This window comes from Podarcis filfolensis (genome assembly GCF_964270895.1).
Source record: "Podarcis filfolensis genome assembly, chromosome: 9".
Lineage (NCBI taxonomy): Eukaryota > Metazoa > Chordata > Lepidosauria > Squamata > Lacertidae > Podarcis > Podarcis filfolensis.
The window spans coordinates 36,697,470-36,724,156 of NC_139610.1; the positions used below are offsets into that span (position 1 = coordinate 36,697,470).

General features: G+C 41.3%; 1 protein-coding gene across 1 annotated transcript in view; it reads right to left on the bottom strand.

Moving 5' to 3' along the window:
- Positions 1–1,067: 1,067 nt before the first annotated feature.
- Positions 1,068–26,687, bottom strand: part of RXFP1 (relaxin family peptide receptor 1) — a 30,188-nt gene continuing 4,568 nt past the window's right edge. The window contains exons 2-18 of the mRNA XM_083572109.1: positions 24,870–25,025; positions 23,055–23,144; positions 21,576–21,681; positions 19,567–19,638; positions 18,298–18,369; positions 17,503–17,574; positions 10,544–10,615; positions 9,338–9,412; positions 8,889–8,960; positions 8,411–8,482; positions 8,058–8,129; positions 7,227–7,298; positions 6,573–6,644; positions 5,001–5,230; positions 4,479–4,889; positions 3,649–3,867; positions 1,068–2,440 (exon numbers count right to left, since the gene is read on the bottom strand). Coding sequence (XP_083428235.1) covers positions 2,178–2,440; positions 3,649–3,867; positions 4,479–4,889; positions 5,001–5,230; positions 6,573–6,644; positions 7,227–7,298; positions 8,058–8,129; positions 8,411–8,482; positions 8,889–8,960; positions 9,338–9,412; positions 10,544–10,615; positions 17,503–17,574; positions 18,298–18,369; positions 19,567–19,638; positions 21,576–21,681; positions 23,055–23,144; positions 24,870–25,025 — 2,198 coding nt within the window. The 3' untranslated portion in view covers positions 1,068–2,177. The remainder of the gene's footprint in view (positions 2,441–3,648; positions 3,868–4,478; positions 4,890–5,000; positions 5,231–6,572; positions 6,645–7,226; positions 7,299–8,057; positions 8,130–8,410; positions 8,483–8,888; positions 8,961–9,337; positions 9,413–10,543; positions 10,616–17,502; positions 17,575–18,297; positions 18,370–19,566; positions 19,639–21,575; positions 21,682–23,054; positions 23,145–24,869; positions 25,026–26,687) is intronic.

Here is a 26,687-nt window from a genome sequence, read left to right on the forward strand (position 1 = left end):
CATCATGGAAAAAATCCAGAATTTATCGCTTTCAGAAGTGAAAGATACAAAATTATTTCACAATCTTCTGTTTTGAATAACTTGCTCTGAATACTTTCAGTTCTAGTTAACTCAACAAGCTTTATTTTTTTTATTTAAAAAAATAGACCGATTTTCCAACAAAATGTTTTCCAAGGCAACTTACAAAAATATACACAAACTATTGTACACTTTTAAAAACAGATGCTTTAAAATAGTAAAAAAATATTACTGAAACCAGCATCAGCTAACACCCATATCTAAAAACAGACAAAAACTAGCCATTCAAAGCAGCAGTAAAAATATAATTATTTAGAGGTGTTGGTGGATGGAACCTGCCTAGCTTCATGCAGATTTGAGTTTCATAACAGACCACTGTCTATTGACATAGCTGTCATCGTAGGTGAGCATCTAAGCAGGGCTTTGAAGTGGCTCTTACACAGATTTTAAGGCATGGGCAACTGAAAACCACTCCCACAAAGGATTAGATATATAGCCTGGGATAGTCCTGGATCCAGCATTGTCACTTGGTTGTTCAGGTGACTTCAGTGGCCCAGAGTGGCTCACTCACCAACTGACTGTTCCTGGACTGTGTTAGCCTAGCCCCAGTAATTACGTTTGGGTAATCTCCTAGTTGGACTATTGTAATGCATTCTATCTGGAGCTACACTTGTAGATGGTCTGCAAAATGCAGCCATCCAGAACCCAGGAAGGCTCTTCAGTGGCTGCCTGTATGTTACTTGGTCCAATTCATGGTGTTGACTTTAACATTAAAAGGCCTTGATGACTGGGGATCCAAATAGCTGAAGAGCACCTGTCCTTATACTAACCTGCCTATGCATTAAAATCTATAGGAGAGGACGTTGTGGTCAAGCTGATTGCACAAGGACACTGTGTCATGAGCTGGAATTGGACATTTGTTCCATTCTAGTGCTAACTGGTTACTGTTTGGAGCCAGCTGAAAACATACCTCTTCAATCAGGCTTTTGTAGGGGACTATGTTAAGCAGGAGATCTACGAACTGATCAGAGTTAAGGTCTGTTTCCTTATTTTATTTTATGTTGGTTTCATTGTGTTTTTTAAATAGCTTTAATGGTTTTATTGTAGATATTGTTTTCCTGTTCATTCTTGCACTCTGCTTTGTTAACATCATTTTTTGATGAAGGGTTGAATAGATATGTTTTTAAAGAATGAATAAGACAGTGTTACTTAGAAATACAACTATTTTACATTAATTAACTCCAAATCTCCACATATACAGCAGTAAAGCTAAGCATAAATAGCTGTGTATGAATATATAGTTTAAACACGTTTTAAATATTATTGGATCATGTTTCCTCAGGCAGTGCTTCATTTGCAAACACAACAACATATGTACATATTAGTAGAAACTAGATATAAAATAACATTCTTTTCAGCCAAGTTTAAGATAATCCAAAAATCTGTAAACATTAAAGTGCAACTATACAACTTCTATTCTTTAATCCTTTAAGAAATCCAGTGCAAACATCTATGAAATCTTTCATTGCCATTCCCATATTTATTTGCTTCTTCACTGTGTGAACTTGGAAATAGAAAATGCTGTCTCCCATATTAAACTGTACTGCAAGGAAATTGCCTGTTTTCAGACTTGCGGAACTAAAGTAGCCCAGTTCTATTTATAAACATTAAATAATTCGTGACACTTCAGCTTTGTGTGTTGGTGTTTTAGATAATACTGCCTACAGGTTAGATATAATACTGGTCACTGAGAAGAACTGTTACCACAAACCTTGCAAATGAAAAAGTGTTTTAGAACTGTCAAAAGATGTAAAGTAGTCCTTAGATTCTGACCAAGTTTCTTTCACTTTCTATTTCCTCATCAATTCCACAATGCAAATTCACCAGGATAAGCATTTCCCCCATTAATTCCAACCTCTGCTCCATATGGCTAGTTCTTCTAAAGGTTGTTAATAGATGCGTGTCATGGTAGCTCAGTAGTTTGTCTTCTGTCATGCTAAAAAATGATTCCATGGCCTGGAGCCAGGGGTCTGTTTCTTTGCAGCTTTATGTGGCAGGATCTTCAAGATAACAGTGCTGAGTGTGCAAGTCTTAATGCACTTAACTTGTTCTGAATCATTTTCATGTGTCTTTTTCAGGCTTGCTGAATGTCAACTTACTTAACTCTCAGAGGAATCTGTAAAATTGGCAGGATTTGTCAACTCTGGTGAGGTATCTTCCGTAGGCCACATCTCTACCCAGATAAATGATGGACCATACATTTTCTGGCTGTTTTTGCCTCCCAAGGATCTTCTTTGTTTGTAATTGTGCCAAACTTGATTAATCATTTCCTTGAAAGGCCTAGTGGTTAATGTATAGAGAAGAGGGTTCAAGGCACTATTTATTGGTAATATGAAAATCACAACCCAGGAAGTTATAGAACCTAAAGGGAAGGGAAAAAAACATTATTCACTTAATTGTGCCTGTGTATTTTTAACTATACACTTGCTTTTGAATTACAATACACTGCTTTTGAATTATGGTGCTGGAGGAGACTCTTGAGAGTCCCATGGACTGCAAGAACAAACCTATCCATTCTTATGGAAATCAGCTCTGAGTGCTCACTGGAAGGACAGATCCTGAAGCTGAGGCTCCAATACTTTGGCTACCTCATGAGAAGAGAAGACTCCCTGGAAAAGACCCTGATGTTGGGAAAGATGGAGGGCACAAGGAGAAGGGGACGACAGAGGATGAGATGGTTGGATAGTGTTCTTGAAGCTACCAGCATGAGTTTGACCAAACTGCGGGAGGCAGTGGAAGACAGGAGTGCCTGGCGTGCTCTGGTCCATGGGGTCACAAAGAGTCTGACACGACTAAACAACAAACATTTTTAACAAACGAGGTATATGTTGTGGCAGTGTGGGGAACCTTTGATTCTCCAGATGTTGCTGAACTACAGCTCCCATCCACCCCAGCAAGCAGGACCAATTGTCAGGGATGATGGGAGTTGTAGTTCAACATCTGGAGGGCCAAAGGTTTTCCCCACCTGTGCTAGAGGATGTTACTAGACCAGATATTAGTGTGGATATATGCAACATTTCAAATCTTGCCAAACATTTCAACGTATTGATTGATATTCTAATGTGCGTTAGAGTAAATAGGCATCACTTCCTCTAACTGCAAAATTGGGTGGCTGACTACAAAGGGCTGGAGCCAAACAGAGCAACTGAGAAAGAATAGGGAGGTGTTAGCATGCTGTTAGGAAGCCCAAGAAGTACAATTTTAACACCTCACAAAAAACAAAGGGGGCAAAAAGCCCATCCCTGTTCAGTGAGCACCGAGTAAGTTAAACGAAATTCTAAGCATCATTTGGAAAAGAAAAAATCACAAGGGGGAGCAGTAGAAGGATACAGTTGCATTATTGAGCTTACATCTTATAGTGCCTTGGAGGAAGGCATAGATGGTTAGAACTCTGAGCAGGGATGATTGAAGGATGAGGATGGTGCATTTTTTAAAATGCAGGGCCCACACTATTTTAAATTTGCCCACTTGCCCTCCTCTGTGGTCCAGGAGAGGTAAGTTGCCCTTGAGTTCCCTATTGCAGACTGAAAACAACAACAACAGAGCAATTGGGAAGGAAATTGGCAGTACCTGGAATTTCTACTTGAAGTAAGGAAAGTAATTTTAGTGTAAATATGGGTATCCAGCATAGTGCATCCGTAAATACGATGAAGAAAAAGCGTTTGGCAAGGGTCATCTCTTTCTTCACATGATTCTGGATTTCCATTGCAGTAATCGCTGTCTGATGGACGCTATAAAACATACTTCCATAGCAGAATACTATGATGATAAACGCTACCAAATTTACACCTGTTGCAAAATAGAAACAGTTTTAATTCTATTTAGGAGTCTCTTTGCCAGGTTAAAATTCAAAATCTGATGACTAGTATGTATGGTGTGCAAATGTAAAAGGTTCAGAACTGAAATATATCTATCTGTAAGTTCACATTTGCTGAACGTAACTGCTTTTTAGATTGCAGCATTAAAACGTCATTAACAATAATGTATGCAGACTAATTAACTCTTGTTTAGTCTTGCTAACTTCTGTGTGAGTTCTATGGTTTAAGCAGTTTGTAGGTTACAGCTGTTCTTCACAGTAATATATGTGATTTAACCTATAAATTCATTATTTCACAATGAATATTCAGTGCTGTAAAACGAGAATTAAAAAAACTGTATAAAATTGTGTTTCATAGATGAAAGCAGACATTACGATGAGCATCCATATTCAGAAAATGAGCAGATTAGAATAGGGTCTTCTGGCCAAATTATGTATAATCTGACATGAATTTAACACACAGGTTTAAAAAAATGCAAATTGCTTCAGATGGCCCGAGGCAGGCACTGATAATTAGAGGATCAGGGCAGTCATGAACATAAAGGACTTGCTTTGGGGAGAAAGGAACCTGGAGTTTACTTACCTAGGAAAATTATGACAGAATAAATCTGACCTCCAGTACTTTCAGATTGCTCAGAGTGGAGAGGGAAACAGACACCATTAGTGCCATAGTAGTTATGGAAAAAATCCTTATTGCTGAGTGGAATAAAAGCAACTACAAACCCTATCATCCAGATGAGAATTAATATGGAAATTGTCCTATATTTTCCTGGCCTCAAGAATCTAAATGGGTAAACTATGCAGATGTATTTTTCCAAAGTCAGGTAGGTTAGCAATAAAACGGATACTTCTGTAGATAGAACAGCCAGAGATCCCACCAGCTGACAGTGGATACTGTCCATCCACAACTGAGCATGCTTATTGTACTCCCCACGGTATTTCAGGTCAAAGGCTCCAATCATAAACAAGTATATTCCCATGAGGCAATCTGCACCTATGGAGAAAACATGCGAGTGTATGTTATTTATACTAGCCTCGTTTACACTCTCTTTAAATAACCTCTGGTGAAAATCTAGCAAAGAGCGAGGCATGCCTAGATACTTACAACAGAGTGACATTATCGACAGAGCATGGAGTTTGTTCTCCGACTGAATGTAAGGCCGCGTGCAGATGACAAAGATGTTCCCGAAGCAAGTGGCAGCAGACACAACCCAGACAAATACTCTCTGTATTATGCTGGCCAAGAGGTTCTCAAAGGAGGAGATTCCGTCAGTATTTGGTTTGCAGCTGCGTACATGGGGAGCATAGCCACAATACTGGAATTTTTTGAAATATCTGGAGGGTAAAAAAGCAGAGGGAATTTGCATATCAATCTTTGGTGTACGGGATTGTATGCCTTATAATACAATGCATATATTCCTTGAACTAGTACAAACTAAAATAAGGTAAAGAGAATCATACAGTTGGAAAGGACCACATAGATCATCCACTCCAAACCCTTCAATAAGTTAAAAAAGAAAAAAATGGTGAGAAATTGAAAAGAGGGATTTTTATTTTTCTTGTTTTTTCTTGTTTTTTCTTCTTTCTTTTTTCATGCTGTTTGTATTGAACTTATGACTTTGTTATTGTTTAAGACTTTGTAACCTTTTCTTTTTTTTCTTTTCTTCTTCTTGTTAAAATCTAATAAAATATTATTATAAAAAAAAAACCAAACCCTTCAATGCAGGAATCTTTTTGCCCAATGTTGGGCTCAAACCCATGACCCTGAGATTAAGAAGAGAACTGGTTGGGAAAATGACCTGAATTTTATTTAGTTGATGCTTGATAAATACACATTGCATATTCATGTACAGTACATGAATATTAGTTAACCTCTATATACAGGATTTTATATTTTGTTGTAGAAATTGGCATTAGCTATAGCAACAATCCTGATGACAGTGTGTCCAAGCACTAAACAGTTATATTTATGTACAGAGATGCATAAGGCTTTGCACAAGAAATTGTGTAGCATGAAGTGTAGAAGGACACAATTATGTAATCCCCCCCCCCTTATGCAAGCTTTCTAATGGAATCAAATAAATCGACTGGTCTATCTAGCACACATAAGACCTCAAAGAATTGTCTTAGCAGGTCTCCCTGCTACCTTTCTATGGAAGATGATAGGTTAGGTATATACCTTATTTTTCGCCCTATAGGACGCACTTTTCCCCCTCCAAAAATGAAGGGGAAATCTGTGTGCGTCCTATGGGGCGAATACAGGCTTTCGCTGAAGCTTGGAGATCGAGAGGGGTCAGTGCGCACCGACCCCTCTTGCTCTCCAGGCTTCAGGAAGCTATCAGCAAGCCTGGGGAGCCCTGCGGGAGTTCCCACAGGGCTCCCTAGGCTGCGGATAGCAGCCTGCTGCACGGAGTGCGGGGAGCGCTGAAGCAGAGCGCCCCACGCTTCGGGCAGACATTGGGCAGCCCCACAAGCTCGGGGGACAGCGGGGAGGTGGAACACCACCATACCACTGTTCCCCGACCTGGTTTGGATTCCCCGACCTGGTTTTGGGGGGGAAATAAAGGGGGGGGGGAAATTCCTTTATTTCCCCACCAAAAAAACTAGGTGCGTCCTATGGGACAAAAAATACGGTATCCTTGCTATTTGTTAAGTTTTTTTTGTAGATGATACTTACATATGGGAAAGCTCTTTAAGTGGGCTGAACATTCTTCTTTGGATATTTGTAATCTCAATGCCTTCTAGGCTTCTATAAAAATTAGAACAGAGTTTATGTCTTATTAATAGGGAACTTACTGAAAAATAAATTTGCTTCTTCAGCATAACCTATGTATCTTTAAAATGTATTTTGTTGGCAAGTTAATTAATGGTAACACATAGTTTACTGAATACAGTGCTTTCAGCTCAAAGCACAATAAAGTCTGTGATGTCAAAAGTATGTCCCAAGAATTTTGACTTAATTGAAGGCTAGCACTTAATAGTACTACTTAATAGTAGGCTAGCAGCTGCATGATAATCCTAAGTATTCGAAAGAAGGCTGTTATTGTTTATTGGACTATTTAACAGTGAAATTTAATAATTAGATTTTTTTTTAATATAGCAAGATTCCTTTGTTTTTATATAGTTTGTGATTTGAAGGTTTCTAAAGACTAAAGTAACTACATTAATCAAGGCATATATCATTAATTATTTCTGCCATTTCCAGTTAACCTTGGTACATCATATATTATCCATAATTTAAAATTACCTTGTTCTAAAACAGAATAGCTAAATACTAGAACGCATTGACTTAACTGACGAAAGATTGTTCAAAAGGAAGACACACACTTACAGTGAATTGAGTTTAATAAGATAATCGAACTGGTTTGCTTCTATTTTCTGGATCGGATTGTATGAAAGATTTCTGTCAAAAGAACAGAGTAAGTCATAGCTTAAATGGCAATTTTATTGTTCTGTCATGTGTACTTGATGCTATCATGACTCAATTATCAAAAAATGAAAATATGTACATATTAATATTGATTGTGCAGTTGAGTGTAAATTGTGACTAAACAGATTCAATTGCCAAAAACAACAAAACCCACAACTGGCTCAGAAAACTTAATTAAAGTAGCATTTCTATAAGAAAGTGTGTCTTTATTCCCTCAGTATATTGAGTTGTAGATAAAAGAGTAGTTGTTTCCTTTAAAAAAAGTAAACAAACTGGCAGTGACCTAACTGAAGTAAATAATCTTTGCTTTGTGTTCTGCTTTGGGATTTGAAATTATATTGAAAACTCTTACTGAGGCTTCTCACTTAGAAGATCTCACTTTGTAAGTCCTGGAGTTATGGGACTATATGTCCTAATATATATGTCTGCTTAGAAGTAAACACCATTGAGTTCAATTGGTCTTGCTTCTAGGTAAGCAGGTACTGTACATACAACATTGCAGCCTAAAATTTCAAACAATGGGCAATACTAATATAATATTGGAAAGCAATCTTAATTCAGCATAACAGACATCAAAGCAAAAAATTTTGGGACAGCTATCTCAAAAAGAAATCATCCATATAATATGCAGGTGCACCTCTTCATTCCAACACAATTTCAGACCAGAGAAAATCAATTAAAAACATTTAATGATTTACATTCAAAGAACAATGGACTTATTACAGATCTTACAGCTGTGAGAGTTCCTTCAGATCCTTAAATAGGTGTTGAGGAAGCGATTTGATCTTGTTGTTAGCCAAGTCTCTGCGGGGAAAAATCCCCAGAATTTAGTAAACAGATTGCTTATTTTGCCATCAATGCTTCAAAACTTAAGAAGCACCCTCATTCTGTCTTCTTTAATTCCCCCTTCTCCTTGTGCCACTGTCCCAGTCCTGACTGACCCCCCCTCCCCATTTTTGAGACAATTTGACTAGTGCTTGAAGGACGAAACACACACTGTCACAATAATATAAACTATATGCTTGCTTACAAGATGTGATCACAAAAAAGTGGTTAATCTGCTCTCAGGGAAAATGTTTACTTACAGTTCAGCTAATCTCTGAAGAGCAGAGAAGCTATTTTCATTTACAGAGCTGATTTTGTTTCTTCTCAAAACGCTGAAATGATAAAAGCTATTTTAGTGGGTTTTAAGGTGAGACGTCTTCTAATCCTTTGTAGTCTCTGGCCTAGGAATGGGGAACTAGATATTGCTGGACTACCGCTTACTGTCCAGATGTTGTTGGACTACAACTCCCATCATCCCATAGCACTTGCCGTGCTAACTGAGACAGATGGGAGTTCAGCCACATCTGGAGTGAGACGGGTTCCCCATCCCTTCTCTGGCTCACTAAGATCTTCAGATCGGACTCTGCTCCATATGCCTTGAGCAATCAAGGCTGACTTAATGGGTACATGGATTCTTCCATAGCTGTATGTAATTCCTTTTCCAGCAAGGCCCATGCAGGTAAGTTGTTAGGACCATTAAGGTCTCTTTTTGGCTCAATAGTAATGCTTCAAACTCACAGGACTGTTAAACTCCTACAGGAGATGAAGGTGACGTTCCTGAAATTGTGGATATGGTTGCCTTCAAAGTCCCTGGGGGGAAAAAGGAAATATCCTGTTAATTCTTAACAGCAAATATTCCTCAGATACTTCTATACGGACTGATAATATGGTAGGACTCTTTGCATGCATGTTGTCTTTTTCACTCTGTCTTCCAGAACTATTGTAGAAACCACATTTCAGTGCAAACAAACAAACTTCACTGGAATCAACAGAAATGCAGTCCAATAAATATTCACTGCAAAAGCCCAAACCTGCCTTTCCTGTGATAAGAAATAACTATTTTTTCTTGTTTTCAACATATAATTGCTAAATATTTTCTTGTAGAGAATCTTTATGAACAAGAAATGGGACACATTTGATTCAAACCAAATCTAATGATAAAGTAACATAGGAAAATGTGGACTCACAGCCAGTTTATCCTTGGCATATGTTGACAAAGATGTTTATCAGGCAACTGGACAAGAGAATTGTTCATCAGAACTCTAGAGAAAGGAAAATAATATTAGGTTGATAGCAATGGAAAGATGGTTATCTGGGTTACAGCAGTTATTTTAAAATAATCTTCAAGAGTACTGTAGTAGGTTTTTCACGTGTGTTTGATTCCCTTGTAGAGATGTTTCAGAACCCAATACTCCACTTAGAAATATGGGTAACATAGTACAGTGGTACCTCGGGTTACATACGCTTCAGGTTACATACGCTTCAGGTTACAGACTCCGCTAACCCAGAAATAGTACTTCGGGTGAAGAACTTTGCTTCAGGTTGAGAACAGAAATCGTGCTCTGGCAGCGTGACGGCAGCGGGAGGCCCCATTAGCTAAAGTGGTGCTTCGGGTTAAGAACAGTTTCAGGTTAAGAATGGACCTCCGGAACGAATTAAGTTCTTAACCCGAGGTACCACTGTATTGTCACTGTAAGAGGGTGGTGGTACCACTTCACTGTTGGACATACAGCTCTGACAAAGCTCCCTCTGCTCTCAGTCTTTCTGAACAATCTAAAGAGGTCAGTGTAACTGGGGAAAACTGGGGTCTCTTTAATAAGAGAGCAACTTCTGCTAAGAAAGTTAAAAATGAGGTCCAAATTGGGGAGAAAGCCCTGAAATGTTCTCCTGGCGCAACAAAGGTTTGTGCTGCAATGAACAATTTTATAAACAGCACTTCACTGTAGCAGCAAAACCATTTGCATTTGCTGATAATATCAAAACATGAATATTAAAATTTCATGGGGAAGACTGTTTTCTATAATGAGCAATTGCTATTATAAGCAACCTCTTGCAATCTTTACTTCTACTGTATTTGTTAATCAAGTTCATTTAAACAACTAATTCCAACGGTCCCCTAAAGTTTTGTTTGTTTATTTTCACTGTAATGATAATATTAAGAGCAAAAGAATGGCTGCAGAGAGTGGAATATGCCTATTTCTGTTTCTGAAGTGAAAAACCACTGGGAAGATAGTAAAGTGTTGCTGATTAGAGTACATTAACTTATTCTCTCATGTGGAGTGGGGGTGGGAGTGGGGATGAGGTTGGAGATACTATCCTGTTCAACATAGCTCTTTGCTTTTGTATTTTTTAAAATTATAAATGGTATTTTACATCAATTTCTCAATACTTACAGGAGAATTAGTGAGTTCAGTCCATAAAAGGTTAGTGGTGAGACACATTTTATTGTATTGTTTTCAATTATGCTGTAAATCAGAAAATGGTGCATATTAGGTTAAAAATACTGCTAAGTCATAGCAACCTGTTTCCCTCAGATTTATAAGCTATATTCATTTATAACAGAAGATAAAAATGGATTGCTATCATGGCATCATACAACCACTTATAATGTGCCAATCATTTTATGTTCTAGTCCATACTGTGAACTCAGGTTCTTATGTAGCTACTAAATGATAGACCCATTTCCTTCAAACCACTGCGAATGAGGCTCTGGGGGACTTTGCAGCACAGAAAGCCAATTCATACAGAGTTAGGTGATGTGATGGGATGGTGAGCTGCTTGTGCGTAAAATCCTGATCCCTCAGAGTTTGGCTAAGTTCCCAAACCTCTGTCTGTGATGGAGCTCCTTAAGCATGGCTCCATCAATCGCTCGTTGAATCGGACAGTGGGCGTTTATGGAACTTCTTCCAGCATAAAAGCTCCTTAACGGAAACGCGTCTTCTGGACTCTCGGCGTGACAGTTTCCGCCGAGGAGTGGGTGTCCCTACGGGAGGTCCTGAAACCTCTCCACTGTTCTCGCTTGAAGTATCTCTGAGCCCTCCCTCCGACTCACTTTCCCTTGTAACTCCACTTCTCCCCCTGCTGGTCCCCTCCTCCGCTGAGTGGTCTCTCTCACCCTCCATGAGCCCTTTCACCTCCTTCGTCTCAGATGACAGTTCCCTGACATCCACCTCCCCTCCAGGGCCCCCTTCACCCCCTTCCCTCCCCTCCTCTGCGGGAGGCGAGGGAGCAAAACCCCTGAAGGAACCTCCCTCATCTTCCGAAGTTTCGAACACTTCCCTCCACCTTTTGCTGTTCCCGGTTTCCAAGTACTCCTCCTCCTCGGAGTCTGTACCTCCTTCCAACTCCGATTCCCTGAATCCCTCCAGTTCCTCCTCATCGTCGGTGGTGCCAAAGTACTCCCTCCGGAACCTCGCTACTGGCTGAGGTTTTCTGGGGAACCTTTGGTGGAACGTTTCGATCAAGACCTCGTCATGGACCTCCTCTGCCTTCACCCAGGTGTTTTCCGACTCCGGTTCCCCTTCCCACGCGACCAAGTACTCCACCTGATTACCCTTCCACCTGGAGTCGATGATTTCCGCCACATAGTTGCGGCTTTCCCTTTCTTCTATGGCTGGCCCCCGTGTGGATACCCCTTCACCTTCCCCCCTGTATGGTGACAGTAATGACCTGTGGAATACTGGGTGCAGTTTCATGTGGTTCGGTAACCGGAGTCTGAAAGCCACTGGGTTGACCTGTTGGATGACCTCAAATGGTCCCAATCTTTTGGGTCTCAATTTCTTGCAACTCCCCTTGAACGGCAACCCTTGGGTTGATAGCCAGACCCGACTCCCCACCCTAATTGTTTCACCTTCCCTTCTGCTCTTGTCCGCCTGCCTCTTATATTCTTCTTTGGCCCTTTCTAAGTTGTGTTGGAGTTGACGATGGATCGCTTCCATTTCTTCTACAAAAAGTTCAGCGGCCGGAACACTCCATCTCTCTCCTCCTTCCCCTGGAAACGCCCTGGGGTGGCACCCATAATTAGCCAAAAAGGGGCTCATCCCGGTGGACACATTCTCTGCATTATTGTAAGCAAATTCCGCTAGTGCCAACTTTTCGACCCAATCGTTTTCTCTGTCATTGACATAACACCTCAGGTATTGTTGAAGGATACCGTTTGCCCTCTCCGCCTGCCCATTGGTCTCAGGGTGCCTGGCAGTCGAAAAGTTGACCTCTACGTGCAACAAGCTCATAAGCTTCCTCCAGAATCTGGACGTGAACTGTTTCCCTCTGTCGGAAACCACCCTCAAGGGGGCGCCATGCAGCCTAAAAATATGTTCTACAAACAATTTTGCTGTCTCTTCCGCCGTGACTGCATGTGAGCAAGCTACAAAGTGACCCATCTTAGTTAACTGGTCTACTACGACTAGTATGGCGGTTTTCCCCTGGGATTTGGGCAGATCAGTCATAAAATCTATCGACACCGCCTCCCACGGTCGTTCTGGTGTGGGTAACGGTTCTAATAACCCCGCTGGTGCCCGCCTTTCTCCTTTGGCTCTCTGGCATTGGTCACACCTTCTCACATACTCCCGTACATCCTCCCTCACCTTGGGCCACCAAAACTCCCTGGTCACCAACCACATGGTCTTGTGTTGCCCAAAATGCCCCGCTGTGGGATTGTCGTGCAGCTGTTTGAGTACTCTCCCCCTCAATTCCCCTTCGGGTATATATAGCGCCCCTTTGTAATACAATGCCCCGTTTCTTTCTTCAAAATCTCCGGGGTCTTCTCCCTCTCTCCTTAAACCTCTGAGCTTCTCCTGGGCATACTCATCATTTACCGTTCCCTCTACCAGTTCTCTTTGCCCCACCCAGGCCGCACCACACACCCAGTGGTCCTCTGGGATAATATGTCTCTCTTCTGGTGCTCCCTCCCCCTCCAAATATTCAGGTTTGCGAGAGAGAGCGTCCGCTCTGATGTTTTCTGGACCTGGCACATAGCAGATTTCAAAATGGAATTTGGAGAACTCCTGGGCCCATCTCACTTGTCGTTGGTTGAGCACTCGTGCCGTTCTCCAATACTCCAAATTCTTGTGGTCCGTACACACTTGCACCTTATGCTGTGCGCCAATTAGTAAGTGTCTCCATCTCCGGAACGCTTCGTGAATGGCGAGTAGTTCTCGGTCATATACCGTGTAGTTCCTCTTGGATTTGTTCAGCTTACGCGAAAAGAAGGCACACGGTCTCCATCCCGACTTATTGCTCCCTGGCTGAAGCAGCACCGCCCCCACCGCCCGGTCTGAGGCATCAGTTTCCACTCTCATGGGTTTTTGTAAATCCACATGCAGGAGCTGTTCTTCCGAAGCGAATGCCTTTTTCAATTCCTCAAAAGCGTGCTCCGCCTCCGCCGTCCAAACGAATTTCTTCTTGCTGCTTAGACAGTCCGTGATGGGAGCCGTTAAGTGGGCAAAGTTCTTGATGAATTTACGGTAAAAGTTCCCAAACCCTAAGAACCTTTGCACATCTTTTTTCGTTTTCGGTGTCTTCCATTCCAGCACCGCCTGTACCTTGCCTGGATCCATGGCTAATCCCTTGTCTGATAAGCGGTACCCCAGGAATTCCACCTCCTTGACGTGGAACTGACACTTCTCCAATTTCACCCACAACTGGTTTGCTTGCAGCTGGCTCAGCACTTCCCTGACATCCTTTACATGCTGCTCCTCATTCTCTGAATATATCAGCACGTCATCGAGGAAGGCCACGCAATTCTTGTAGAGCAAAGGTCCCAGTACATGGTTCATGAGCGATTGAAAACAGGCGGAGCCTGCTTGTAATCCAAAGGGCATAACGAGATATTCGAAAGCCCCTAGGGGGGTGAACATCGTTGTCTTCCATTCATCCCCCTTCTTTATTCGTATCAGGTTGTACGCTCCTCTCAGGTCCAGTTTCGTGAATATCTTTCCCTTCCTCACCCTGGTCAAAATGTCATCAATCCTGGGCATGGGGAAAGTCACTGGTTCTGACACGGCATTTAGCCGCCGGTAGTCCACGACCAATCTCGGTTTATCCGTGTTTTTTTTGTCCACAAAAAACACTGGGCTGCCCCCCACCGCTCTGGACTCTCTGATGAAACCTCTCTTCAGGTTTTTGTCAATAAACTCCCTCAACTCCTGCATTTCCCTGTCTGACATGGCGTACAGCTTGCCCACGGGGAGCTGGGCCCCAGGGACCAGGTTAATTTGGCAGTCAAAGTCTCTATGCGGTGGTAGTTTATCTGCTTCCCTTTCGCTGAAGACCTTGCTCAGGTCAGCGTATTGTTTGGGCACCTTCCCTTTGTCCGCCACTTCCATCCCTGCTAGGGAGGCTTTTGCCCCTTCTGGCACCTTTCCCTCTTTGCAGTGTTCCAGGCAATGTGCTGACCCAAAGGAGACCACTCTCTGATGCCAGCCCACTAGCGGGTCATGCAACGCTAGCCAGCTCATTCCCAAAATGACTGGCGCCCCTCCCAGGGTGGCTACATTGAACGCTATCCTTTCAGTGTGCCTTGCCACCCTCATAACCATTGGGACGGTCTGTAGGTTAACTTCTCCCCCCAACAGCTCCCTCCCATCGATCGTGGTGACCTGCAGGGGGTTGCTTAAAGGGAGTGTCTGTATCTGGTGTTCAGCTGCAAACTCCTTGCTCATAAAATTACAGGAGCTGCCTGAGTCCAACAGCGCCTTGGTCTTTAGTGGGTATCCGTTTGCCAGCTCTAGCAGCACCTCTATTACTAGGGCTGGTCTTGGAGGTTCCGGAGTGGGCACTTTTACTGCTCCTTGGCCTGTCTGCAGTGCCCTGACAGTGGCAGACAGGCGTTGGCTTTTACTGGCTCCTGGACTTCCTCCTCCTTCCCCCCAACAGCTCCCGCCATCCCTTGCCATTCCTTTCTTTGCGGGCAAACTCTGGCAAAGTGACCTGGCTGCTGGCAGAGGTAACATTTCTTGGCGCTCTTTCCCTCCTTCTTCCTCCCTTCACTGGGATTTGAAACTGCGCGCGTGCGCGCTGTTCCAACTTCCATTGGCTCTCCGGGCGGGAAACTTGGTTCTGGAATCTCTGGAATGCGGAAATCCCTCCAACGCTCTCCTTTCCCCTCCCGCTTCTCCAAGGCTCTTGCCTCCTGGCGCGCTCCAATGGTCAGCGCTGATTTGGTCAGCTGGTCCATAGACTCCGCCCTGGGCGCCCGGGAAAGTTCGTCTTTCACCGCCGAAGAAAGCCCCTCTTCAAAGAGCATTTGAATGGGTTCCGCCGATAGGTCCCACCCCAATTTATGTATCAACATTGTAAACTCAGTCCAGTACTCACGAACCGATCGGCTCCCCTGTTTGCAAGCCATCAATTGTCTGCGCACCCGTCCCTGTTCAATCTCGCTGGAAAACATCAAATCCATGGCGCGAAAAAACTTCCTCGCGTCCTTCAGCATGTCACTATTCCCTGCCATCAGGGGCCGGACCCAGTCTCTCGCCCCTCCTTCGAGATGGCCAATCACAAACGCCACTCGCGATGCCTCATCGGGAAAGTCGTTAAACTGCAGTTCGAGCATACTGCATCTCTGTCCTAAAGGCTTGGTAGTTCCTGGGGTCCCCCCCAAACTTCTGCACCATTCCTGGCATCTTTCTTGCTAGTGTAGCGCCTTTTGCCTTTTCTGCATCCTGCGCCCTCCTTTCTTCTAGCCTCGCCGTTTGCATTGCTAGCTGGAGTTCCAAAACTCTGTACCTTTCTTCCAGAGTTGGACCTTCTCCAGCTCCTGCTGCTCCTCCGGCTCCGGCTGGGTTGCTCATGATGCCTCTCTGCACAAGCTGCTTTCAGGGTCTGTCCGATTGCTGTGATGGGATGGTGAGCTGCTTGTGCGTAAAATCCTGATCCCTCAGAGTTTGGCTAAGTTCCCAAACCTCTGTCTGTGATGGAGCTCCTTAAGCATGGCTCCATCAATCGCTCGTTGAATCGGACAGTGGGCGTTTACGGAACTTCTTCCAGCATAAAAGCTCCGTAACGGAAACGCGTCTTCTGGACTCTCGGCGTGACAGTTTCCGCCGAGGAGTGGGTGTCCCTACGGGAGGTCCTGAAACCTCTCCACTGTTCTCGCTTGAAGTATCTCTGAGCCCTCCCTCCGACTCACTTTCCCTTGTAACTCCACTTCTCCCCCTGCTGGTCCCCTCCTCCGCTGAGTGGTCTCTCTCACCCTCCATGAGCCCTTTCACCTCCTTCGTCTCAGATGACAGTTCCCTGACAGGTGACTATGATTTAAGAGACAATTTTTCTGAAACCACTGTATTTCAGGAGAAAAAGCTTGCTGGAAATAGCCGTATGAGTAAAACTTTTAAAAATCCAATTAAAACGTGATCCCCGGCACAATCCTATGCATGTCTACCCAAGAGTAAGTCCTGCTGAATTTGGTGGCTTTCACTTCTAGGTAAGTGTGTTTTTATCTCAAAATGATGACAGAAACTACCCCCCCCCCCGAGAGATTAAAAATAGGTTTGGGGGTGGGTGGGAAAGGAACTTAAATGAACAATTTTCTTGTCAGCTTCTGCAGTGCTTGATGAGCACTTTGACACTTCACAGAACATTATTTTGAAGCTGCTGTATGTCACAGATCCCATAAGACAATACTTCCTTTGAAAAGGTGCAGTAGAAAAAGTTGTCATGCAGTTAATTCTTCAGAATACTGACAGCTATGTCACTAATGCTCTCTGCTCAGCATTGTTTGCTTTTAAATCACAACTACCAGTAACAATGAAACTGTTCTGTTTTTTAAAATGCGGTAACAGTGTTAAGATGTCTAGTTACAGATGTCTGTCCAAGCTAAAATCAGGAATGGGAAAGCGAGATGACCCTGTCAAAAATCTTCCAAACAGACTGATTTAGATCTGTTTCTTAAAGGAATAAAAATGTGAGTGAACATTTCTCCCACTGAGGATACTTCCAGAAAAGCAAATAGATAAATTGCAACAATCCTTGTTTGGATTTAACAGCAAATCTTAATGATTTTTCCTTTCCCCTCCATTTCATGAGGTGCAAAGTTCTCTCCAAAAAGTAGTTTTCCCTTAGGAAAAAAGCAGCCCAGTTTTTTCCCCTGCAAAGCTGAGATTCTTCTCATTCTCTTGGCGAAGTGTTTGCCAAGAGATAGTGAATAGGTTGTGATGTGCATTGTATATAGGACAATCTTATGCATGTCTGTCTAGTCAGATATGCTCCATATTGTTATATAGGATTTAATCCTTAAAACAGCACCTCTTCTCGCTTTATCATTTATAGGCCCATTGAATCCAATGGACCTTATTCCCCAGTAAGTATGTTCAGGATTGTAGCCTTAATGAGATACAAAGGCAGTACATACAGCCATTCAAGTTTATGTAGATCTTCAAAGACGTGGGGTTTCAAAAAGGTTATCTTGTTGTGACTCAGATATCTGAAACAAGACCAATAAAACATAATAGAAGGTCATTGAGCAACGTTTGTTTTTTCATCCATTCATTTGTTTCCTATCCTATTGAATTGTTCAGAGTGGTGTTTGAAACCCTAGGGCCTTTCAGAATGGCCACTTTGAGCATGATTTTTGTGTGTGGAAAAGCGCCATAACAGTTAAGTACGTAGTTGAGTGGGAATTCCAACTGGGTTTCCTACATCCCTGCCTAACATTGTAGAGCCTTGACCTACAGTTGGAAAAGAAGAATCAGGAGCACACAAGAGTGCACTCCCAATTCTTCCTTTGCTGGCATTGCTTGACTGCAAGCAATGGAAATATCAGGATCACATATTAAGTGAGAAGCCAATTCTTCCATTGATGTTGACTCATGTGACACCAGGTAACATCAGGTGGTTGACTGTCCTGCCTACTAGTCAAAATGGCCTGCAGGGGTGAGGTGGGGAGTTTCGGATCTGCCCTACCAGTCAGATTTAGGCATATATCACACTGAGTTTGTAAACTTATTTGTCTGCAGCAGTACACCCTGGGTTTTCCATTAACAGCTTCTGGTTGTCGATTAGTTGGGCAATTTTGGAGACTCTTACTGGGATGACGGATGACACTTTTTGTTTATGTATGTGACAACGAACCTACTGAAGTCATCATTACAATTATTAATGTGGGAATATATTGAATATATTGTAGAACTGCAGGGGAAGCACTTACAGCTTTGTCAGATTGTAGAGTCCTCTGAAAGCATGTCCTGACACGAAACTTATATTATTATTTTGAAGGTACCTGTGAAGATAATGACAATAGAAGGTCATTAAAAAAAATATTTACAGAGCCTGAATGACATAGGTGGCCACCAATAAAATGTTAATAATAATAATTTAGTCCAACTTCTCAGGGACCTCAACATTTTAATATTTTTATGTTAAAAATGTATCCATTCTATAATTAAAATATGGGAAGCTTGACTGTGGCTTTCAAGAGAGAACTGAGCAGATGACCAAAGCATTTCCACTATTTGCCTCCTTTAATGACAGTACTATATTTTCCTACAGAATTTACAGGCATAACTGTCCTTAAATGTGTGACCAGAAGAGGGTGCAAGATACAAGAATGGTTAAACTATATGGCATTTGAAGAAATATTGTAAAAGGAAAGTAAAATCAACATGCTTGTTCTCTTTCTGTCCAAAAAACTAAATTTCAATCAGTACAAGATTATTTCATAAATGATCACATTTAAAAAACAAATTAATCATGATTAAATGAAAATTTATTTAAAGGACAAAGAATACCTACCCATATGTAGAATCTCATACTGTTTTGCTAAGTTTACTTTTGGTTCTTTGTCGTAATGCTCTGTTCTAAACTGTACTTCTTTAGAATATGATGGACAGTAAGATCGACTTTAGGATAAGTTTACTGCCAGTAAGAATCTGAGTGGTTATTTTTGGCCATCCATTGGTTAGACTCAAATATTAATAAAACAATTGGTTAGGCTTGAATGAACAGCTTAAATGAATAACATAAATATGTTCATATTAGAGCTTGTAGTTCATATAGGAGCCTTTCTACTCCGGATCTTGAAAACATACCTGTGAGTATACTCCACCAGTTTCAACAGTTTACATGTACATGACTTAATTAGAAGCATAACCTTGTGTTTGCAATCATATATAGGTCATCTCAGAGATTATGCTATGGGGCATGCTCCCAAGTAAATGTGGCTAGGATTGTAGCTTCAGGCTGAGTTCATTCTAACACTTGATACAACTATCATCTCTCAACTTGCCTCCCAATGTCAGTTAATCGTACAGCCAGCAGATCCATGACAGTAGCATGTCAGGCAGTCAAGTGATCAAAGCATAGTTCCAACTAACACTTCCCATAATAAATGTAAGGTGTGAACTCATCCTTGGTCACTACATCACAAAACCATTATGTTGCAATAGGTTGGTAATTTGAAGTTAAAATGTTGTCTTACAGGTATTGAAGATCCGGATATTTTTTGAAAACATTGGCGATAAGCTTTCTCAGCTGATTCCCTTTTAGGGACCTGTAACACAACAACAAACAGACAAAAGATGAATGACTCACAGCATACATCAAACCACTACACAGTACATGCACATTTTATTGATACCAGGTTATACAGTTGACAAACATTTCCACAAATGAAATTATTCCATGTAGGTTGATTTTATTGCTTGCTCAGTATTAGTGTAAGCCACCTTGTTAGTGGAAACACTAAAGGATGGGAGACAAGTGATCAGAATAAATCAATCAATATGTAAATAAATGTATGTATGTGCATGAGCATTATTTGCTAACAGCCTGTTTTTTCAACAACTGCAGTTTTAGATGAATTCATCAAGCTATTAGTGGCTACTAGCTGAAGTGGCTATGTACTATGTCCCATTTTAGGGGCAAAATGTCTCTGGATGGCTGCTGAGAATTGCAAGTGAGCAAAGCAGTCTTGCTTCCTATAATTATATGACTGGCCACGAAGAGTACAGATCCTGGACTAGATCTTTGGCTTGACCCAGTAGGGATCGTCTTACGTTCTTAATAACTTTCTTCAGTTAGTTCATAACATAAGCATAGTTAATTGTGAAGATCTTCAGTTAACCTTTTAGGGGCATTCGCCACACAGACTCATGAAAAAGAGTCTTTTCTAAGTTTCTCTGCACTTAACAATATAAACCCTAGAGGTCCTCACAATACAGGAAATACTTTAGTCACAGAACTCAGCAAGGGATTTTCCTATGGTGTCTCTTAATTGTGCCATATGAGACAATTACTCTTCCATGATTGGAACAGATCTTCAGCACACCTTTCACTAAGCAACCTAATGAGCATAAAAAATTTAAATCGGTTCTTTGCAAAAAGGACATATCAAGTCACAGACAACTGTGGGCTGAAAACTTGCACACGCACAGAATAAGCCTCAATTTAGAAAGCTCAGGTTGATTCTTAATGTAGTGGTGCTATGGCCCTTAAATTAGATAATTTGTCTGTCCTTCAGTTTAAGCATCCTGTGCAGCGAAGATGACCATTTTCAAACAAACTTTATTCACAAATTCATAAGCATCCTCAACTTTAAAAATGGGTCCAGAAATTTCAACCCTAATAATAAAGCTATAATTAAGAACAGAGGCACATAATAAGAGCCTTACTTGATCAGACCCCAAACCTCAACTGGTCCAATATCCTCTTTCTCGCAGTTGCCAAGAGGGTGCCTATGGGAAGCCCTTCAGCAGCACAATAGCACTTTCCCATGGTTATTGCCCAGCAATAATTATTCAAGTATAGTAGCACTTATATCCTTACTTGCCAAGCTTTTAAAACCATGTAAGTTGGTAGCCATCAGCACATTGTGTAGCATCAAATTCCACAGTTTAACAATGTGCTAAAAGGGGTACTTCCATTTGTTTTAGGTAGGATGAGGTTATCCCTAGGGCAATACTTGAGCAACTTTTATTTCTCCCCTGCTCTCTGAATTCCTTCATTATTGTAAGAGTCCTTACAAAATGTATTTTTGATGCATGTAACAGAGCTGGGTAACCCAGCTTTCCAGATGTTGTTGAACATCAACTCTCATAAGCCTACAGCCAGTATGGCAAATGATCAGAGATTGGTCTTGCAGTCATGTGCCAGCATAAAAAAAAAAAATCATGTTTAAAAAAAAAATTCCTGTTGCTCACTAGAGGGCATTGATGTTTATTATTCCTTTTTTGCCCTTTTCCAAAATGGTACAGTGTGTTCACTAAATAAGAATCTCATCTGAGGGTGATAGCAGCATCCTAGACTTTCTGTTCACATCCACTTTCAAGCTGGTTCTCAGAAACAGGCTTAGGAGCATCTTTGCATGCTTTGCCAGTAACACCTTGTGGGTTACATACCAGTTGTAACCTAGCCTTGATAACTTTTACTACCTGCTGAACAGAGATCCAAGGCTATACCCATAATTTACGGCTATTTATTTTTACTTACATCAAAGTTACATTAGAAGAGACTGAAGGAATGACGAGCAAACCAGCACCATCGCAGTCAAGCTCTAAACCACGGCACAAACATTCTATTGGCACAGAACCAACCACTGGATAAAGACAATGCCATAGATGAGGCAGATGTTGGCATGATGATGGGGAGAGAAAAGAGAGGTGGTAAAATCAACTCATTGATTAATATAGGGGTGAGGAATATGTGATCCTCCAGAGGATGTTGAACTCCACAACTCTCAGCAGCCCCATCTAGAACACAGCCATCAATGATGATGTGTTATAGGCAAACAATATCTGGAGGACCACTAGTTCTCAAGCACTGGCTTAGGACAATTAATTCATACTTCATCCATTGTAGCCAATGGGCTACAATGACATGGATTGCATGGAGGACAAGGTGAGGGCTGTTGACAGGATTCTGCTCCCCATTCACAAGTTAGGAAGGGATGCGGCTCAGTGGGAGATCACATGTTTTGCATACAAAAAGGTCCAGGTCCAATTCCTGGCATTTCCTGACAGGAAGTTGTCTCAAATATTGAAGAGTTACTGTCACTCAGTGTAGACAATGCTGAACTAGATGGACTAATTGTCTGACTTAGTATATTGCAGCTTTCTATTTTCACATATTCTGAAGATGACAGGAAACGGTTCTTTAAACTTTTGAAAAGGGTTATAGTTAGGTGCAAATGTAGACACACAGCTAGAAAAGTGGAAGGGCAAAGGAAGAGGCAAGCCAGTGCTTAAAAGCAATAATTTGTTACGTAAATATTGCTAAATGTGCATTGACCTGTAAATAAGTTGCCTCAATGAATGAAGCAGAATAAGACACCTGAAGACCTTTTCACCCCAAAGAAGACCTTTCGTTAAAACATGTCGGGCAATTTTCACTGAAAACATTGCTGCAATAAGCATAAAACTTGAGGCATGCTTCTTTCTTCACTCTGCAAGGCCTGTGGAAATCAGCAGTGTAGTGCTCAGACACACGGGATAGGGGAATGGAAGGTCAGAAAGCTTTTCTTCTACCTGTCAGAAGTGTTTTCAAATAAACATTTGCACCATGCTGTAAACTTCAAAATTACCACATGTAATACTTAGACTGTGGTTTGTTTAGCTTATTGTAGTTCATATGTTTGATTTGGTTTGTGGCCAACAATCTAGAATTTGAAACCATGGTTTGAAATCATTTATGAACTGTGGCTTGCATTAACCATGATTTATTATTACGTCACAATCCTGGCTTAATTCAGGATTGTTGAGGACACACATTCCATCTTTCACTTGATCAATGTGATTTAAAGCAATTTTAAGTTACGGTATATTGTTTTAAAGCTTTGTGTCCCAGTGTCTTTCTAAAACAGAACTGAAATGTCCACATGCCCACTGAAACTTGGTTCCACAGTCACCAGATCTGTGGTATGCTTTCCCTTCAAATTCTACAAGTAAACAATTTATTTCTCTTCCTACTTACAGCATTCATCTGTTTCCAAGTCCAAAGAATATTGAAAAGCCTTTTTATCATAAATTGCATCCAGCTGCTGAGACCATCCACTGTTATCACCTAATAGAAGTTACACAGTAGAAATATCATCATCATCATTTACTATTTCTAAACATGTCTCAGAGAATTCCAATGGAAATTGCTTGTGTTCATTTGTTTGTCCCATGTCTGGAATCCGGTGAATGTGATTGGTATTTACTGCTGCTTTTTTAGTTCGCAAATGATATGCCATTGATGATGCTCCCCTCCATTTCCCCCATTTGCACTGCGCCTCCTTTCCAGCTACTACTAGAGGGCAGGAAGGCCCTTTAGGGTGTTGTCACTGTCAAAAACAACCTAACTTGTAAAAAAGATATAATTATTCAGCTATGGATTTGCTACTTATTAGACACAAATCTTTCTGCTCAATTAAAAGTCTGGACACACTGCCCTAGGGAAAACCATTTGTATTTCTCTCCTTCTTGTTCTAACCATGTTCCTCTTCTATGACACAATTATTCAAAGGGGAGAGTGTGCACTTTGCCAGAAACAGCTTGTTCTCTGCCAAGAAGCAATTTTGAAGAATTACAATAAAAGATGGGATAGAAGCCATGTCTCTAATCACCACAACCGGGGCCATTTTGGACCACTATTTTTCCCTCCAAGGCTGCTTACACACCATATATTTAAAGCAACCCTCACCCTAAAAAAATCCTGGTTGTTTCCCCACTATGGTTATGGTCTTGCACTGATTCAGGCATTAGTAGTAGTGAAGTCAATTCAGTTTACCAAGTAATTTGGCATGTTTGCTTGGAAGTCCTGCAACGTTCAACAAGGCCCATGATGTTTAGGATTCCAGCCTTAATGTGATTTTCATTAGCAAATGATATCTATCCACTGTTTAATCATCACTTGAGCACACAGAATAGTGTGCTTTACATATATACTAACATACATCTATAGGTAGTTCCTACGGTAGAAAAAAATGGGATTATTGTTCCAATTCCTTGACATATGTCCTATTACATTGACATTAGTGAATTCCCATCTTTTCTGTATCATAATCCCATTATATAGCTCCATGCTCAAAAGCTTGCACCATGGCTGCCCATACATTACTGGGCCAGGTTCAAGGTTCGTGTATAAATTTACAAGGCCCTTAACAACTTGGGTGCAGGATTCCTCAAGGGCCTCCTGATCCCTTATAGCTCTGCCTCATCACTGAGTCTTCAGTGGAGTCAATGTTTGTGGTCCCCCATGGCTCAGATGCATCGCTTGTATCCACCATAGATCAGTGTTGTGTGATCAGTATTATGGGCCCAATTTTATGAAATTCCTTCTAGTTGAGGTCTGATAGGCCTTCTCTCTGTTGAACTTCCAGCACATACTGAAGACATCATCCTCATCACCATCACCATCATTCCGGCAGGCATTTAACTGAATTCTGAATTTATAGTTTTAACTTATTTTCATTTTCGTTGTGTTGTATTCTTTGCACACCACTTAGTGGAAAAGGTGGGGGAAAATATTGTCTAGATGGATAGATTTTTAGGAAAGATTCAATATATACAAAATCATTTCTTCTTAGAACATGAGGTGATTTTAGAGTCCTGCTAACCAAGCAGCTTATACCAGACCGATGCTAAGAGAATGCTTAAAAAAATACTTAGTTATTTAAAAAAACAACCCAACCCAATACCAAGTTTTTTTGTCAGAATAGTTACTGAGAAAACAAGAATTGTGATGTAGTACCAAAGGCTTTGTTAACTCACACTGAGAGCCACTGTGGAAAAACTGTCAACTTACCACAGTTCTCTTCATCTGCGTGATTCCCACAGTCATCTATCCCATTGCAGTGAAGGGGCTGAGGCAAACATTTCGTGATATTCCCACAAGGGAAATAGCCAAGAGGACATGCAATTCCAAATCCAAAATCTTGAGATCCTGAAGCAGCATGAAGAGCTATTAAAAAATAAACACCAGAAAGAGGCTAGGCTTTACTGAAAGGTTTTCAGTGTTTAGGTTACATTGTTGAACTGTTCAAACACATTGAATTAAGAGTGTTACAGCTTGGGTTACTTACAATTTTGCATCAGTTCTTTTAATTTCTCAAGCAATATTTGTAGTGATCCTCAGCCTGCACTCTTGCAAACATTTATATAAAAGTAAGTTTAACTTAATCCCTGGAACCTTCTTCTAAGAGTAAATGTGCTAAAGCTCATGCTATTTGTTGCAAATGTGAGTGCACAACTGAATTTATAGAGTTTGGAATGTTATTATGGATATTTTTTGTTAGTTTTTGTATAATATATACACACAAACAAAACGTGCATGCCTGTTTTTGCAATAGCTCTTCAGAACACTCTAGAACAAATGCAGACTTTCCATTCCCCTGTGATTACACCCAAAGTGGCTTCAGTAATGCATGAAACTCTGATTCACATGGGGTCACAACTGAACACATTGTTCCTTCATGAACTTCCTCAGTTTCCAGTTGAGAAACCAAATTGATTTTACTAGCTTAGAACAGATCTGCATTCTTGGTGCAGGTTCAGGAGCTGATTTCCTAGTCCCTACAAAATCAAATGCTGGTCAAAGGAAGGAAAATCAGGTTCTTCAAGCTAAAGAGCAAAAAGTTCTGCGCACATCCCACATAACTGCCAGCAGCTTCTGTTGCTGTTCTCCCTGATCACATGAATGACACACAGAAGAGATGCAATCATGGCACGCGCTCTTCATATCGCTTCTGAAAACAGCCTTGATATGCACATATTGGGTCTCATTGTGCAAGGGAACTTGCAACATTACATGAGCAATCCTTTAATTTTTCACATTTATGGTGCATGCACAGCAAAGTAGTCTTTTGTTTCTTCTTTTTAGGCACTCTTACTTTGGGACTCCTTGACTATCAACATCAGGCCAGTGCCTTCACAGTACTATTTTTGGCGCTTTCTAAAAATGTTTATTTAATAATAAATATTTACTTAATAAACATTTAAGTACACATAATAAAAAACCAACAAATGCTCTTAAAATATACTGCTTGCTTTTTCACAATTTAATCTTGCATTTATCCAAGCATGGGCACCTGAACCTTCCTTCTGTGGCTCTTAAATCTCTCTTGATTACCACCACCCCTCTTGAAATACCATGTCTAATCTTAGGCTGAACATAGTTTTGTCGGCTTAAGATCCATTGATGAAAGATCCAACTGATTTGCAACTCATGTAACTTGAATTCTTTGCCTGGTGTAGGCTTAGCTTTGGAGAACGGCAGGGTTCATGTTTATGACAGCTGTGTGGGCAGAGAGAAATTCAGCAGGTTGAGCATTTCCGGGGGCAGTACTAAAATACAATGATGAGAAGAGCTTCACTTGTTGACATGCTGTCTGTTGGACATCTTATTACTCATGTGTGGCCTCTGATTTACTCTTAGGCCCTCCCCCCATGTGCAAAAGAGGATACAAATATAGATATGACACAAAGCATACACAACTTTGTGTCTTCATTTGCGAGTGGGGCAGAGGTCTCCATCCCTGCGCAATATGTTGGTTGCAGAAAATCTTGTTAGCATTCCTGTCTCCTCTTCTACCACATGGAGAGAGTTCACAGCCAGTGCCGAGTG